At 38.1% G+C, this 17,898-nt stretch overlaps 1 protein-coding gene across 15 annotated transcripts in view; it reads left to right on the plus strand.

Moving 5' to 3' along the window:
* RALGAPA1 (Ral GTPase activating protein catalytic alpha subunit 1) overlaps positions 1-17,898 on the plus strand; it is a 281,001-nt gene that overhangs the window by 123,671 nt on the left and 139,432 nt on the right. For all 15 annotated transcript variants that reach the window (XR_002828508.1, XM_023751509.1, XM_023751508.1 and 12 more), the window contains 5 exons: positions 3,289-3,441; positions 6,168-6,361; positions 6,614-6,712; positions 9,560-9,715; positions 11,499-11,627. Coding sequence is in view for 14 of the 15 variants with exons in the window: in XM_023751509.1 (XP_023607277.1) it covers positions 3,289-3,441; positions 6,168-6,361; positions 6,614-6,712; positions 9,560-9,715; positions 11,499-11,627 (731 nt within the window). In the remaining variant the exon portion in view is untranslated. The remainder of the gene's footprint in view (positions 1-3,288; positions 3,442-6,167; positions 6,362-6,613; positions 6,713-9,559; positions 9,716-11,498; positions 11,628-17,898) is intronic.

Raw genomic sequence — 17,898 nt, forward strand, 5'->3', positions numbered from 1 at the left:
ACTATTGTATCTTCAAAAGATTATAATATGTAAAAGAAGTATGACCCCACTTTTTCTTTCTTATTTCTTTTTAGTTACCAAAAATAAAGTTTCACACAAAGCTCTGAAAATAAAACTTGATATGTATAGAGAACTTATTTTAGGCCTTTGCCTCACAATGATTTCAGGCTAATTCAATTTCTAAGAATTTTTAATATTTATGTAACGTATGTTTGCTATACATAGTGACTGTTTCTAGGACTCTACTAGGAAGTTTTATTAGGTATTCTAATCTTAATGGGGCCATTATTAATAGTGCCAGGGGTGTTTTTCTAAAAAACTAACCCAGTTCTTGGATTAATTTGTTTAGAAGATATAAAATTCAGCGAAGTATACAACTTCATATACTCAATATAAAAACAATTCAACACAGTATTTTCTGAAGGTGAAATTTGCATGTGTTATCACACTGTTAACTTTAAGAATAGCTGTATTCTATCAAAGAATGTTAGTAGTCCTGAAATACCCTTTTGTTTTCCTATAACTTTTTTTGAACTACAAAATAAAATCTCATATAGGTCATAAAAACAAAAACTAAATAGCTTGTTTTGTGGGTATGGCTATATTTATAGCAATATCTTTATTTTAAAAAAATTAATATTTTAGTCTTGACCGGATGGCTTCTTTGGTTGAACCGGGTTCAATTACCAATTAGAGCACATACCTAGGTTGTGAGTTCGATCCCCAATCTAGGTGGCTATAGGAGGCAACTTTTAGATATTTCTCTCTTACAACCAAGTTTCTCTCTCTCTCTCTCTAAAAATCAATTTAAGAATATCTTTGGGTAAGGATAAAAAAATATAAATAATATTTAATGTCATATCTTGGATATACTGTACATATTTATAACAAAGCAAAAAAATCTCTTTTGCTTTTGACTATGAAGCTAATGAATGTTTTTGTCACATACTTAAATTTTTTGATAAATGTTAAGGAGATTTTTTTCATTGTGCCCTCAGCAGTTTGTGTTTGTATTAAGGTATAGTATCCTTAAGTTTCTGTAGCTGCCCTTTAACATGATTTTGTATCATATTAATTTACACCAAATTCCAAATGAAGGACAGGAAACTTACCACATACTATGTATCATAATTTAACCTAGATTAATTCATATGATTATCATTAAATAAGGCATTCATACCTCCATATGTACTTTTTAAGGGACTTACTGTGTTATAATTAAAAATTATATAAATAATATGAAATGACACATTTGTGGAAATAAAATAATACACATGTATTTCATTTATGTGCTTTTTGCTTTATTGTATGGAAAGAGGTAACAATCGGAGAGTTTTATGATTATTGAATACAGAATATTGATATTTCTCTACTAGAAAGCTTTTTTTATTGATTTTTTGAAAGAGAGAGAAAAAAACAAAAGTTTGTTGTTTTACTTAGTAATGCATTCAGTGTTTGATTGCTGACCAGGGATGAACCAGCAACTTTGGTGTATCGGGATGACTCTCTAACCAACTGAGTTACCAGGCTAGGGCCTCTGCTAGAAAGAAGCTTAAAAATAAAATGAAAAGACCTAATATTTTAACTACTTGCTTGGTACTCGCAGTACTCCACTACATCCACCACCAGTTATTCAATACGATATTAATTTGCATTATATATCATTTAAAATAAGAAGAATGAAAAAAATAAAAAATAAAATAAGAATGCCTGCTATGTGCCAGACACTGTAGTAGACACTGGCAATACTATAGTATATAACATAGATACAGTCCCTATTCTTACAGAGTATATGTGCTACTGAAGAATATTTAAAACTAAACAGGCAGTTTCAAGTCATTGTGATAAGTGATATAATGGGGAGATACAAGGTGTTATAGCAGAGAATCCTTATTCACCCTGGTCAGGTCAAGTCAGGATTAGGCTTCTTAGAAAGTAGTGTTTAAGCTGTGACTTGAAAAATAAATAAAATTCAACCAGGCCTAAAAGAAGAGGGTTAGGGCTCCATGTAAAGGAAAACATGTGAAAAAGGCCAGAGGTATGATGCATTCTGATAAATACCAGTTTACTTTCTATGGCTAGAACTTAAAAGTACTCGAGCAGCAATTTTCAACCAGTGTGCCGCAAGAATTTTTAAAACATGCAGTAACTGACTTTATAGTCAGGGACACTGACCTACCTCTTTTCCCTTTGATTGTCAAATTTTAAAAAAATGACAACAGCCAACACAACAATAGCTATTCAGTGTGAATGAATTAAAATTATACCTTTTTTTGGTCAGATCAGCAAAAAATATTTGGTGTGCCACAGAATTTTAGTAATTAACTTATGTGTGCCATGAGATGTAAAAGGTTGAAAATCGCTGTATTAGAGGGAGAGTAGAATGGTAAGAAAGTTGCAGAAAGACTGGAAAACCACACTAAGAAGTTTGGGCTTATGCTGAGTCCCCTAAAGAGCCATAGAAGGATTTTAAATAAGAGAATGACATGATTAGATTCGTTTTTAGGGTTTTTTATTTTGGGTTTTTTTGTTTGTTTGTTTGTTTCTTGCTTTTTTTTGTTTTTTGGGTGGTTTTTTTGCCTTATGGAGAATAGATTAGAAAGAAGGGTTAGGGGTTAGAGAGAGACTAAAGACTAGGACCACCAGGGACCACTGTAATTCAGGCTAGCAACCATAGTGGTATATATAGCCTAAGGAGCAAGTTCTTCTTCAATTGCCCCAAGAGCCTGATCAGCAACTCAGTGGTTGAGCGTCCACCTATGAATCAGGAGGTCAGGGTTTGATTCCCGGTCAGGGCACATGCCCGGGTTGCAGGATCAATCCCAGTAGGGGGCATGCAGGAGGCAGCCAATCAATGATTCTCTCTCATCATTGATTTTTCTCTTTCCCCCTTTCCCTTCCTCTCTGAAATCAATAAAAAATATATGAAAAAATAATCATAAAATAAATCTAATTGCCCCAAGATTGAAGTAAATGAAATTGAATAGCACTGGGTACCAGAGTCTCTATAGCTGGACCAGGAATGGGAGTAGATATTATTGCCTTCATTGATGGCTTCTATTAGCTGGTATGTCCAATTCTGATTCCATACTAGTTCCATGGTAGACATAAGATGAGACCACTAGATACAAAGTCTTGTATAATATTTTAATTTTACCTCTTTGGCTAATTTATAACCTTTTTTTAATATTGATATTTTTACTTTCTATTTTATTGGGGCTTAAGCATTACATCTTAGAGGGTATTGAATATCTTCTTTATGCTAATTTTATGAAATTATATCTACAGGTTCAGAAAGTGCTTCTCCAGTTCATTCAGCTCTGGGATCCAGGTCACAAACACCTTCTCCTTCTACATTGAATATAGAACATATGGAACAGAAAGATCTGCAGCTTGATGAGAAACTTCACCACTCTGTTCTTCAGACGCCAGATGACCTAGGCAATATTTGGAAATTAGATATTTGCCATTTCTCCTTTCAGGGCATTAGTGTTAAGAGATCTTAAAATAAGGCATCTTAAATTTGATTATGTATTATATACATATTTATTATGTATTATTCTGTCATTGGGGTTTTCTAATCTTGGAAATTTGTTACTATAACATTTTTTCTTACGCTTAAAGAATAATATTTATATTCTGATTTTTGTTATTTGTGATTTTATAGTTGATTACAGTTCTAGCATTAGTGATTACATTAATTTTGTGTGTTATATTATCATTGATATAGTGCCATTCATTTTCTAAAACAGGAAATACATAATTTGGCATCATTATTCTTAATGTTGTATCTGAAGAACCTGCTGACTCACAGGAGAAAGTAGAATTATCATTTGCTAATCAGGCTTTCAGCAAAACAATTGATCAAATCAATAATTTTTCATTGAACTTGATTCTTCAAGTATATCAACTAAATTTAATTAAAAAGTAGGCAATCCAAATGAAGTATTTTATTTTTAAGTAAATGTTAGAAAGTAAGTAGGGAACCTTAGAAACTATAAATTTAAAAACAAAAGTTATTTTTGCTAAGTCCTACATGATGTAATAAGCATCAGGATAAGAAGTCATTTTGCGAATGTGCTAAAAACTTTGGTCAAGGACATAGTTGTTGAGATATTTACAATAAATAATACAGAACACCAGTTTCATTGATAATGCAGCAGGTTTGTTCTCTGACCAAAGGAAGAAATTTTAAGCCATATAACTTCTGCACCCTCCCCCCCCCCCTTTTTTAAGGTACTCATTCTCTTAGCATGCAATTAACTTGGAATTACATAGCCCTATTTCTGGTTGTGTGTTGTTTCTAACCTTTTCTTTCCTCCTTTGGTCTACAATTTTTTGTTTTCAGTTTTCTTCCTGGCATTTGGAATAAGTTTTAAACTTTTAGAAAATTGCAAGACTGGTAAAATAAATATCCATAAATCCTTTAAATTCACCAGTTGTTAATATTTGCCACTTTATCCCTTTGTGTATACCCACACAGTCACACAAAAAATCCCACCATCCCTTTTTTAAATTTTATCTTTTTGCTGAGTCATTTAAGAGTGAATTAGAAATAACAGACTCTACACACCTCAACACTTCAGCGAGAATGTCCTAAGAATAAGTATACATTAGTTTCCTGCATGCTCACAATATAATGGCCACATTCAAGGTATTTAATGTTGATATGTCACTGCAGTTTTAGTTCATAGTTAAATTTCCTCAGTTGTCCCAATAATATCCTTTATAGCAACCTTATACCACTATTAGCCCAATCTAGAATCATACATTGTGCCCTGGCCAGATGATTCAGTTGGTTGGAGTGTCATCCTGTACACCAAAAGGTTGTGGGTTTGATCCTCAGTTGGGGCACATATGGGAGGCAACAGATTGATGTTTCTCTGTCACATCAATGTTTTTCTCTATTTCTTCTCTCTGTCAAATCAATTTTTAGAAATATCCTCGGGTGAGGATTAAAAAATAAAAGCAAATTGTTGCTTGCTTTGTAATCATTTAAAATTTTGTTTAGTTTGAGAAGGATAAATTAGAGACAAAGTTGACTTATCACTATATTATGAAGGGTCTGTAGAGAGGGGAAATGTTAACAGAGATAGTAAAAACTGCACGCTTTCTGTTAGTTTAGTGAGTTTATACCAGAGCCCATTTTTTATTATTGTGAAAGACTATTCAGTAGCTTTTTAATAATACAGTCAGTTATTGTATACCTTATAAGCAAAGAAAAAAAAGGTAAACATTAAGAGTAAAGGATGTACATATGCTAATAAACATAAATTATTAAGATTTTTATCAAGCAGGAAAAATGTTTACTCATTTTTACTGAAAAATGAGTTTCCCTTTTTTATTATATACATTGAATAGAAAGAGTTTTTTAATGTGGCATACACCTGAAACCTATATAATTTATTAACCAATGTCACCCCAATAACTTTAATAAAAAAAAATTTTAAAGAGCAATAGGTTTTTTTTTAAAGCTGGAGGAGGCCTATAATGATATTCAGCTATACCATCTATTTAACAAATGAAGAAGCATAGCCGTAGGGAGGTTATTAAATAACTTATACATCACATACTTTGTGATAGAAATGACTAGGATCCAAGGTAACATTTTTTACATATAATCTTTCCAATATTAATAAGAATATAAATATGGAAATTTTAGATTATGTTTAAATTTTAGTAAAAATGTGTATTTTTCAATGTCATTGTGATATCCTTTTAATGGTAGGTCTGATATAATTGTGAAATGTATTTCTTTGGAAGTTTTAGCTAAAAAAAAAAACTGGCTTATAAAGACTTCCTACAAGATCTGCCTGTAGCCTGAGATTTTATATTAATTTGATGATATAATCTGAAATAGTTATTAGATAGAGTATGTAGTTGTAAATATGATCTTTATATCAAACAAATTTCTTTATCTGGTATCTTCATCATTCTTTATTTAAAGCTAGATAGAAGCACTATGGAATAAGTAATTATTGCCATAATAAGGAATTATGAACTGGTAATATTTTTACCTTATCAAGAAAAAAATAACACTAATGCATATTGACATTTCTTTTATTTACTTTTATAGATATTTAAGATAGTTAATTCATCTCTTTTGTGTTTTTATGATCAATTCTCCAGAAAAATTACTAATACTTGTGTATTATTTTTTTCTATAGAAATCAGTGAATTTCCATCTGAATGTTGTAGTGTGATGGCAGGGGGTACTCTTACAGGATGGCATGCTGATGTTGCTACTGTAATGTGGCGGAGAATGCTAGGCATTTTGGGAGACGTCAATGCTATTATGGATCCTGAAATACATGCTCAAGTTTTTGATTACCTCTGTGAACTTTGGCAGAATTTAGCTAAGGTAAAAAAGAAAAGATATAAGAGAAGGAAAGTAAAATAAAGTATTAAGAAGCAGAAGCCTTAAATAACATAGCCACACCATCCTTTTTCCCCCCCTTATTATATACTGGTGCTTACCATGATAAAGTCACTTAACCATGATGAAATATGTAGTTAGTGGTAGATACTGGACTTGATCTCAAGTTTAAGGTAAAACAAATTAGAAGAAAGAACACCTTTCATTGGTTTATTGCATTTTATTTGAAAATTACAGATTAGAGATAACCTCGGCATTTCGACTGATAATTTGACCTCCCCTTCTCCACCAATTTTGATACCTCCATTGAGAATTCTTACACCTTGGCTTTTCAAGGTAAGCTTAATATATAAAATATTAATTGAAACATTTCATTTAGGATATAAGTATGTGTCAGTCTTAACATTTGACAGATGTTTGAGCTGTTGTGTAGTCTTCTAGCACACTTAGTTTTTAGTCACTAGGGGTTATACAGCAAAGAGAGTGGGCACAGCAAAATTATTGTACAGCAAGCATGTCAAACTCAAAGGCTAACATGGGCCAAATAAACAAGGGTTAAGTTTATGTGGGCCGCAAAAAAACAAAAGCTTTAATTTTCATAGAAATGTAGGTTTATTTCAATAGAGACATGCTGAATACAAAGAGCTGAAATAAATGAGTAATCATTAACATAAAATAATAGAACATTTTAATAAAAATTAATATTTTTTTTGAACATTAACTTACCAGACACTGAATAACTGCACAAATTAATAACGCAAATAAACCTATTTTTCTGGTTCTCCAAAAGCGAAATATTTCCTGTTGAGCACACCAAATGAGTCAGTATAAGACTAATAGCATGGCATTCGGCTGCTAAAATATACCCTGCTAGTATTAGTGGAAAGAAATGGTGCCCCTGCGCGTAAGGCGCATAAGGGAAATGAATGCAACACGATTATAGTAATCAATCATTAGCGAACGTTATAGTTTGTTATTAATAACTAGAGGCCTGTTGCACGAAGAGATTCGTGCAATAGGCCTTCCTTTCCCCTGGCTGCTGGCACCGGTTTTCCTCCGGCACCCGCCACCCAGGTCTTCGCTCTGGCCGGGCTCCAGCTGGAGCCTGCCCCGCGGCCATGAGGCTTTGCTGCTACGCCTCCCCACGGCCGTGAGGCTTTGCTGCTACGCCTCCCCACGGCCATGAGGCTTTCGCTGCTCTGCCGGCCCCACGGTCGTGAGGCTTTTGTTGTTCTGTTGGCCCAGGGGCCGCCAGGCTTCGCTCCACCGCTTGGAGCCTACATATGCGAATTAACCACCATCTTTGTTAGGTTAATTTGCATACTCTCCTGATTGGCTGGTTAGCATAGCGAAGGTACGGACAATTTACATGTTTGTCTATTATTAGGTAAGATTATGTATAACAGGAAATTGTAAAAATTAAGTTACAAAATTTTTTAAACGTTTCTTACATACCATTATATTGGTGGGGCTGCAAAAATATTCATTGTGGCCCGCCGGCCGTGAGTTTGATATGCTTGTTGTACAGGATGCATCATTTTTATAGAAAACTAGAGGCCCAGTGCACAAAATTCGTGCACAGGTAGGGTCCCTAGACCTGGCTGGCGATCAGGGCTGATCTTTGGGGTGACAGGCGGGCCAATCAGGGGGGCCCTGCTGGCACCCACCTTGGCTGGCCTGGCACTACCCACTCACTGCCCCCTTCTCCCGCTCCCCCCCCGCTGCTGCTGGTCTGGCCTGTGGGCTGGAGGCAGCTCCTGCATTAAAGCGTCTGCCCCCTGGTGGTCAGTGTACATCATAGTGACCAATTGGTCCACTGGTTGTTCCACCGTTCAGTAGATTTGCATATTAGGCTTTTATTATATAGGATTATGTTTTTACTAGAAGCCCAGTGCAAGAAATTCGTGTACTGGTAGGGTCCCTAGCGGCTGCCAGCTGCCGGCCACCAGCCAGGTACTCCCTCCCTTTCCCCAGCTGCCTGCTGCCACCAGGGCATCCCTCCCTTCCCCCAGTCGGCCCGCTCCCTGGTTGAACTCCCAGAAGAACTCCAGTAGAGGGGACAATTTGCATACTAAGCTTTTATTATATAAGATTATATTTAATGAAATATTAATCTTAAATTTGTGTCACAGTATGTATGTACTTTTAAAGATGTGATTCTTTTAAGTATCACTTGATATGTTTGATACATTTTTCTAAGCGAAACTGTGTGGTTATTCATACTATTTTGTATCATTTTAATGGTAATGGTTTAGGTAATTCTGATATTTAGTTCAAAGAAATTGAGCCAACATAGATATAAATGAAAATAAATATATTGCTTTACAGGGGAGTAGGGGCAGTCAGGGAGACGTCAATGGGGAGAAAGGAGACTTATGTAATACTTTAAACAATAAAGAATTTAAATTATAAAAAAAATAGCATGTGTGGGGTTAAGGAGTATATGAAAACTGTACTTTATGCTCAATTTTGCTATGAACCTAAGACTGTTCTTTTAAAAAGTCTATTTAAAAACAAAACAAAAATGAATAGTAAAGCATTTAATGTTACAGGCACAGAAAACTTACTAACAAAACTATCCTACTGTAAGGGATATATAAATAACCCTTTGTTATATAAATAAGATACGTGCTTTGAAAAATATATATATAAAGCCTAAATAACCGTTAGGTTCAGTCAACTGAACAACCAGTTGTTATGACACACACTGACCACCAGGGGACAGACACTCAACACAGGAGCTGCCCCCTGGTTATCTGTGCTCCCACAGCCAACCTCCCACAGTCCCTCCCTCCAGCCAGCCAACCTCCCGTGGTCCCTCACCGCAGTCGGCCGAGTGGTCAGTGCACTCCCATAGTCAACCTCCCATGGCTGCCCAACCTCCCGCAGTCCCTCCCCCTGGCCGGTCGGATAGTCAGTGCGCTCACACTGCCTGGGCGGCCAACCTCCTGCGGTCCCTCTCCCTGGCCAGCCGGCCTCGAGATGGCCCCGATCACCGGCCAGGCCAAGGGACCCCACCCGTGCACAAATTCATGCACTAGGCCTCCAGTGTGTGTGTGTGTGTGTGTGTGTGTGTGTGTACATATATATATGTATATATATTTCCTGATATATTTAAATGTTTAAGTATTTAATAAACAGTATTTGTTTTTGAGTAATAAAGCCAATATTTTTAAATTGTAGGCAACCATGTTGACTGATAAATATAAGCAAGGTAAATTACATGCTTATAAACTTATTTGCAATACAATGAAAAGAAGACAAGATGTTTCTCCAAATAGAGATTTTCTGACACATTTTTATAACATAATGCATTGTGGATTACTTCATATTGATCAGGTAAATATATGCACTTTCTAGCAAGTTGCTTTATATGTTTATCTTTGATTCTCAATTCTGTTTAACTCCTGACATTCAAAGTCTAGAATTAAAATTTTTTCCTATGTAGTGGTTTATTTACAAGTTTTTTCATTTTATGACCTTATTTGTTTTTGAAATGTAGGTGGAAAAACAAGCTATTGTAACAAGGGGTTGACTTGACTATTAAATGCATTGTTCCTCTAGTGTTATACCAAATAGTTCACTTTTTGAAGAGATTAAGCCATCCTTTGCTTATGTTGACAACATTTTGTAATTTTTACTTGATAATTGGTACTTGAGGCATATGGACTTACTCATCTAGTCATGTAGTATTCAGAGGTTTTTTTTCTACTCTAAGAGTCAGCACATCACATTTTCTTATTACCATAAATTGTATGAGCATAATGACAATTATATTGACTTGGCGTTTGTGTCAATCACAATCATTACATTATATAGTCATAATTATGACTCTAAAACATTACTTCAGGTGTCTTGATTCTGGCCAAAAAACTGAAAAGTGTGGTAGGTTACAAGTCAAAGTAATGCAAGCGTTTCTATCAAATGTGGTTAAATTTCACTTTGAGTTCATTTAGAGAGCATTAAATTTATATTAAAAGATATTTTACTTTCTGAAAAATGAGTAAACTTCTTGCATTAATTAGAACTAATTACAATGTTCTACCTTATAATATGTCTCAGATAAATCGATGATCTTGATAACTAGAAAAAGAGAGCTTTTGTGTAAGATAAATTACATTGAGTAATACAAGGTAATATGCCACATTCTCATTGTAAATTCCAAAGGCAAAGTGGATTATTAATCAAGTCAAGAATATTCCCTCAAAGGTGACTACATCTAGATTTCCATTGCTAGATATCTATCATCAAAGGACTTCAGTTTATCTAAAAAAGAGAATCTCTTCCGTTGTAATATAACAGGTCATGCAACTTCAGAGATCAGAATCATCACATGGAAACAAATAGGTAACAGGAGGAACTACTCTGCAATTCAGTTTTAACCCTCTGAAACAAAGAGCCAACTTCCTCTGTAGTGTGAAAAATGCTGTATTGATGTCAGTTAAACAAATATGTTTGAAGTGTATTTTCCTTTGACAGAATATAATAAGTATGGATTATTTGGAGGAATTAAAATTAGTATTTGTAATTAGTCAGCCAATATATAGTAACTAGAGGCCCGGTGCACGAATTCGTGCACCAGTGGGGTCCCTCTGCCTAGCCTGTGGGATCAGGCCAAAACTGGCTCTCTGACATTCCCCTGAGGGGTCCCGGATTATGAGAGAGTGCAGGCCTGGCTGAGAGACCCCACCGGTGCACGATCAGGGCCAGGGTGGACGCCAAAGGTTGGCCAGCTAGGGAGGGACCATAGGAGGACTCCAGGGTGTGTCCAGCCTCTTTCAGTCAGTCCCGATCGGCTGGACTCCAGCAGCAAGCTAACCTACTGGTCAGAGCATCTGCCCCCTGGTGGTAAATGCACGTCATAGTGACTGGTCGGCCGGTCTACTGCCCCCTGGTGGTCAGTGCACATCATAGCGAGCGGTTGAGCTGCCTTAGCATATCATTAGCATATTACGCTTTGATTGGTTGAACGGATGACTGGACACCTAGCATATTAGGCTTTTATTATATAGGATTACCTGTTTTATTATTTCATGTGATATCTATTTTTAAGGATATTGATTAGCTGATACTCAAAATTACATTTGTGACATTCTTTCTCCCTTCTTTCCTTATTCCTCAGGATATTGTCAATACAATCATCAAGCACTGCTCACCTCAGTTTTTTTCACTTGGTTTGCCTGGTGCCACAATGCTTATTATGGATTTTATTGTAGCAGCTGGCAGAGTGGCTTCTTCAGCTTTTCTCAATGTAAGTTTTTATTTCCTGTTCTTCATAATATAACAAATATTAGTTAACCAAGATGCTACTAAAGAGCAACAAAGGAAGAACTAAACTGTTCTTGATAAAAATATAGCAATCTAATGTTCAGGAAATTTCACAGTTTAATTGGAATTGTTGTGTCTTCTGCATTAAAAAAGTAAGAAGTTCTAATATATAAGAAAGTACTAAAATTTGTTGAGGAATTGACCCAAGAACTATAAAAATGGACTAAATCTGATAAGCAAAACAGAATTTTAAACCGAGGAAATGTAAGGAAACGGACAGGAGGAGGGAAGAAAGTAAAGAAAAGGCAATGGACTATAGCAAAAGAAAAGAAAGAAACAGAGGTGAGATAACCCAGAAATATGCTCTTAGGAATACACTCTAACCCAGGGGGGGGCAAACTTTTTGACTCGAGGGCCACAATGGTTTCTTAAACTGGACCGGAGGGCCGGAACAAAAGCATGGATGGAGTGTTTGTGTGAATTAATATAAATTCAAAGTAAACATCATTACATAAAAGGGTACGGTCTTTTTTTTTTTTTAGTTTTATTCATTTCAAACGGGCCGGATCTGGCCCGCGGGCCGTAGTTTGCCCACGGCTGCCTAACCTCTAAACAGCATGTGGGATTTTTTTATGCAGCTGTGGAGCTCAGGCGGTGCCAAGTAACTCAGTATAGTTGGAACATGTTCATTTTAAGAGGCAGGGGTGAACTGAAGAGAAAGACAGTGACTGTTTATAGTGCTAAAGAGAATAGATTTCATCTTAAGGAAATAATGAAGAACCATTGAAGAATTTTAAGGAAAGAGTGACATGATCAAATTTGTATTTTAGAAAGATCACTCTGTAGCAAAGTATAAATAAGAAATAATTTACTGAAAACCTACTAGAAAATTGAAAGAGTGTTTGGGAAAGAAAACTCGGTAATACTTGACTAGCACTCTATAACTTGCAAGGCAGTTTTACAAACATTTTTTCATTTATAAGCTGCAAAAGACCAATAGTGAATGAGGGGGAGTTCTATTTGGGACATAGTAAGCTGCCCATTAGACTTGCATGAGATGTCAGGAGGGCCATCATATGTCTGACTCAGGAGCTCAAAGGAGACATCAGGACTGAAAATGTAAAGCTGGGAAACATTGCTTTTGAGATAGTATTGAAACCCATGAAACTGGATGCAATCACCAGAGGAAATGTGCAAATAAAAGAAAAACCTGTGTTTATAGCTAGTTATTAATCTCATTTCTTTAGTTCCCTGAGAACAGTGATCATGTCTTACTCATCTTGCATCTCCAGGGCCTAGCCTAGCATCATACTTATAGATTTTTATTAATTGAACTAGAGGCTGGTGCACAAAAATTTGTGCACTGGCGGGGGAGGGGAGGTGTGGGGGGGTGTCCCTCAGCCCCACTTGTGCCCTCTCACAGTCTGGGACCCCTCAGGAGATAACTATCTGCTGGCTTAGGCCCACTCCCCGGGTGGCAGATGGCAGGCCTAATCCCTCGGTGCCTGCCCCTCCTCCCCGTGTCGCACACACGGCAGGGCCAATCCAGGGGTTGGGGTGCCGCCCGGGTCGGGTCGCACACGGGACACCCCGGGCGGGTCGCACACGGGACTCCAGGCAGGCCGGCGGATCGCTGCTGCCTCACCCGGCCACCCCGGGTTGGGTCACACACGGGACGCCCAGATGGAGGCCAGGTGGGCTGGCCAATCGCTGCTGCCCCGCCTGGCCACCCCGGGTCGGGTTGCACAAGGGACACCCAGATGGAGGCCAGGTGGGCTGGCTGATCGCTGCTGCACCGCCCGGCCACCCCGGGTCGGGTCGCACACAGATGCCTGCCGCCCCGGGTCGCAGATAGCAGGCCCGGATGGCGGCAGGGCAGGCGGGATGGCGCTGTCCCACCCTGCCTGCAGTATGCAAATTAGCCGCTATCTTTGTTGGTGGTTAATTTGCATATCACGCTGATTAGCCAATGGGAGGCATAGCGAAGGTACAGTCAATTACCATGTTTGTCTATTATTAGATAGGATGTGTAAGAATTTATTTAGCACCCTAGTATGTGTTAAACATAGTACTAAGCTATGATTATTAAACTTTTGTTTCACCTTGTGTACAAAATGATCCTTTGGGTAGAATACAGAACGATATAGAATAAATGAGATAAGATTCTAAAGTATATTAACATCTATAGAATATAAGACAACAAATAGGTACCAGTAGGAGGAGCTTAGTATAGTCCAGTGGTTCACAACCTTCCTAATGCCACGACCCTTTAATATAGTTTCTCATGTTGTGGTGACCCCCAATTTCATTGTTACAAATTGAACATAATTAAAGCATAGTGATTAATCACAAAAACAATATGTAATTATATATGTGTTTTCCGGTGGTCTTAGGCGACCCCTGTGAAAGGGTCGTTCAACCCCCAAAGGGGTCATGACCCACAGGTTGAGAACCGCTGGTATAGTGGTTAAAAGCATGGAGTCTATAGTTAATCAGCCTGGGTTAAAATCTCAGCTCTGCCACTTACTAACTCTAAGACCTTGTGCAAGTTACTACTTAATTTCTCTATCTCACTTACTTTAATTATAAAATGGAGATGACCTTCCTCATAGGGTTATTTTATAAGGATTAAAATAATAATTGTAACATGGTTGGGACATTATTTGACACAATTTGCAATAAGAGAATTTGTTAAATAAAATTATATGGTAATTCAGACAAAGAAGAGATCTTACTTTTTTAGGGGAGGTTTCATGTAAAAGATACTTGAATATATTCTTGGTAGATTAGTATTTTTATAAGTCAGGATGAAGATGAGGGGTAGTATTCTAAGGCAGGGGGAAACATGAGTAAGCTGTCAAGGAATGACAAATAATTCATTTTATTTAGAAGCTAGTTAACCTAACTAGAGAGTAGTAGACAGAAAGAACAAAAAGGTATTTTAGTTTCCAGCTACCCAAAATGTGATCTGCACACTAAAAACATCTGTCATGATATTGGCACTTGTTAGAAATGCAGAATCTCAGACCCCATCCCAGACGTACTGAAATAGAATATACATTTTAACTGTATCTCAAATGATTGATATGGACAATTAAAGGTTAAGAAGCACTGCTTCAGACTACTATATTTTGTAAGGTTTTGAATGCGAGGATTCAGATTATAATTCTATCCTAGGTTACAGTAAATTTTTTAAAGTAAAGAGAGAGAATCTGTGCTTTGGGAATCTATACTAATAAAAGCCTAGGTGGTCCTCGTGCCCTTGCGCATGACATCGTCACAAGATGGCCGCCACAAGATGGCAGAGCAGAGGTGGGGCCCGGCAGCCGCTCCGCGCAGTGAGGCCTGGGGGTCCCACTGCTCCATGTGGCGTGGAGGAGGCTGGTCCTGGCTTCTCCACCGCCTCGTGTGGAGGAGGCAGGCCCCAGCAAAGGAGGCAGGTTGCAGCAGGGGAGGGCAGTTGTGGCAATCAGGCTGGCAGGGGAGGGCAGTTGGGGGCCATCGGGCCTGCAGGGGAGGTCATTTGTGGGCGATCGTGCCAGCAGCAGAGCGGTTAGGGGGCTATCAGGCTGGCAGGCAGAAGCAGTTAGGGGCAATGAGGCAGGCAGGCAGGTGAGCGGTTAGGAGCCAGTGGTCCTGGATTGTGAGAGGGATGTCCCAGATTGGAGAGGGTGCGGTCCAGGCTGAGGGACATTCCCCACCCTGTGCACGAATTTTGTGCACTGGGCCTTTAGTATTAAATAAGTATATTAACTTAGGAGTAGATTAAATGGTAGACAAACTAAGAATGCTAAAGAAGTTATAAAGCTATTATCATATATAGAGGTCCGGTGCACAAAATTTGTGCACTGGGGGTGGGGGGGGGGTCCCTCAGCCTGTCCTGTGCCCTCTCGCAGTCCAGGAGCTCTTGGAGGATGTCCAACTGACAGCTTAGGCCAGGGGTGGGCAAACTTTTTGACTGGAGGGCCACAATGGGTTCTTAAACTGGACCGGAGGGCCGGAACAAAAGCATGGATGGTGTGTTTGTGTGAACTAATATAAATTAAAGTAAACATCATTACATAAAAGGGTACGGTCTTTTTTTTTTTAGTTTTATTCATTTCAAACAGGCCGGATCCGGCCCGCGGGCCGAAGTTTGCCCACGGCTGGCTTAGGCCTACTCCCCACATCAGTCGGACATTCTTAGAGTTGCTGAAGAGGCGGGAGAAGCTCCCGCCATTGCCGCTGCACTCACCAGCCTGTGAGCCCGGCTTCTGGCCAAGCAGCGCACCCCCTATGAGAGCACACTGACCACCAGGGGGCAGCTCCTGGGCTGAGCGTCTGCCCTCTGGTGGTCAGCGTGCATCATAGCAACCAGTCATTCCGCCATTCAGTCGATTTGCATGTTAGCCTTTTATTATATAGAATTATCAGCACACACAGATTATCAATCTTTTGGATACTGGCAAAAAGTTTACAGAACTCAGGGGAGACCAGTACATAAACCAATGTCATTTTGTTTTTGAAATATATTTTTACTAGAGGCCCAGTGCATGAATTCATGCACAGGTGGGGTCTGGCTGGCCCGCCCTAATGGGGGCCATTGGGCTTGTCTGGCCGGGGGAGGGGCCATGAGTAGTTGGCCGGCAGGCCCCGTCCCCTGGTCGAACTCCCAGTTGAACTCCCGGTCGAGGGGACAATTTGCCTATTAGCCTTTTATTATATAGGATTAATTTCAGAGAGGGAGATATAGAAACATCAATGATGAGAGAGAATCATTGGTTGGCTGTTTCCTGCATGCCCCCTACTGGGGACAGAGCCTGAAACCTGGGCATATGCCCTGACTTGGAATCGAACCGTGATCTTATGGTTCATAGATCGACGCTCAAACACTGAGTCACGCTGGCTGGGCTAAACCAATGTCATTTTTTTTTATCAATTTACCATGAAAACCATTACTGTTCAATGGGCCAGTTATTCCAGGTGACTAGTCAGTATATTTCCTGCAGCCTTTCTCAAGGTTCTGCAGGAGAATTAAACCCTAATGCCCTTAGGCATCCATTTTATGTGACTACACAACCCTCCTACACATCTAGAAGACTATGTATGCAATATCTTGGAAAAATTTAGAAAATAGTCATTTTCTGGTTCATATGAGGAATACCTGTTGAGATAGACAGCATAGGAAACAAAAAATAAACGCAGGAATCAAACCTGATATCCACATCTCCACTATAAGGTTAAGGACATTTTTTTCCTCTGGATAATGTTGGCAGTACACAGTCTAAACCTTGCTCTTTGGATTTCCATTTTAGATCTTACACATACCAACTTCTTCCTGTTAATCACGCCCATCCCATCCCCTGCCAGGCAGATTACAAAATAATTGGTTAGTTTTTGCTTTTCTTAAGAACTATCGCATTTTAGGCCTCCCCCCATTTTATCCATATACCTGAACATTCCTGGTTACCTCATTCACCTGTCAAGAAAAACCTGTAGGTAATCTCTTTCATTAAATATTGTGTGTGTTTTTCTTAAATCAGGTTCATTTTTACAGGATAACTTTAAGTTGGGACAGTGGCTACCATCTTAACCTGCCCATTTATGCTGCTGTCTTGTAATAAATCTTGATTATTTTTTACATACAGAAATGAGTTCTGTTGAAAATCATAATAGAGTAAGTACTCCATTACCTCTATTATGGCATTTATTAACATAAGGAAATTCTCTTGAAGATAGGTTCTTGATTTATGTGAATAGAAGTATTATATTTCTAATAGATTCTTTTAGAATCTTTGTTAGGTATTAAATATATAAATCAATTTGTACTTATTTTAGTAAACATTACAATGTATAAGTAGGTTGATGTTGGTGTTTGGTAGGCATGTAAGAACTCAGAGAAGAAAAAGAAATGTTCAGTGCTGGTACTTCAGAATTGGCTCAGTACAGCTAAGGGAAAAAAGATGAAAAGTTAGCTTCACTCCAAGCATAAATTCTAATTTCGCTTTTAGTAGTAGTACAGGCAGTGTTTTATGTCAAGTGCATAATATAAAAACTATCTAGATTAGTGCCTGTGTCTTTTAAAATATAGTTAACATTTTCATCCTTAGTTATTTTACTCATCCTTTGGTAGTAATAAATATAATCTAATGGCATTGAATCATATGCTTATTAGAACAATGTGTTATTATTTTTTTTAATAATTCTTCATTGTTGAAAAAATTAAGTTTCCTTTTTCCCCCCATTGACCTCTTCCAGGCCCCCCCCCCCCCCCA

Source organism: Myotis lucifugus, unplaced genomic scaffold, assembly GCF_000147115.1.
Source record: "Myotis lucifugus unplaced genomic scaffold, Myoluc2.0 scaffold_22, whole genome shotgun sequence".
Classification (NCBI taxonomy): domain Eukaryota; kingdom Metazoa; phylum Chordata; class Mammalia; order Chiroptera; family Vespertilionidae; genus Myotis; species Myotis lucifugus.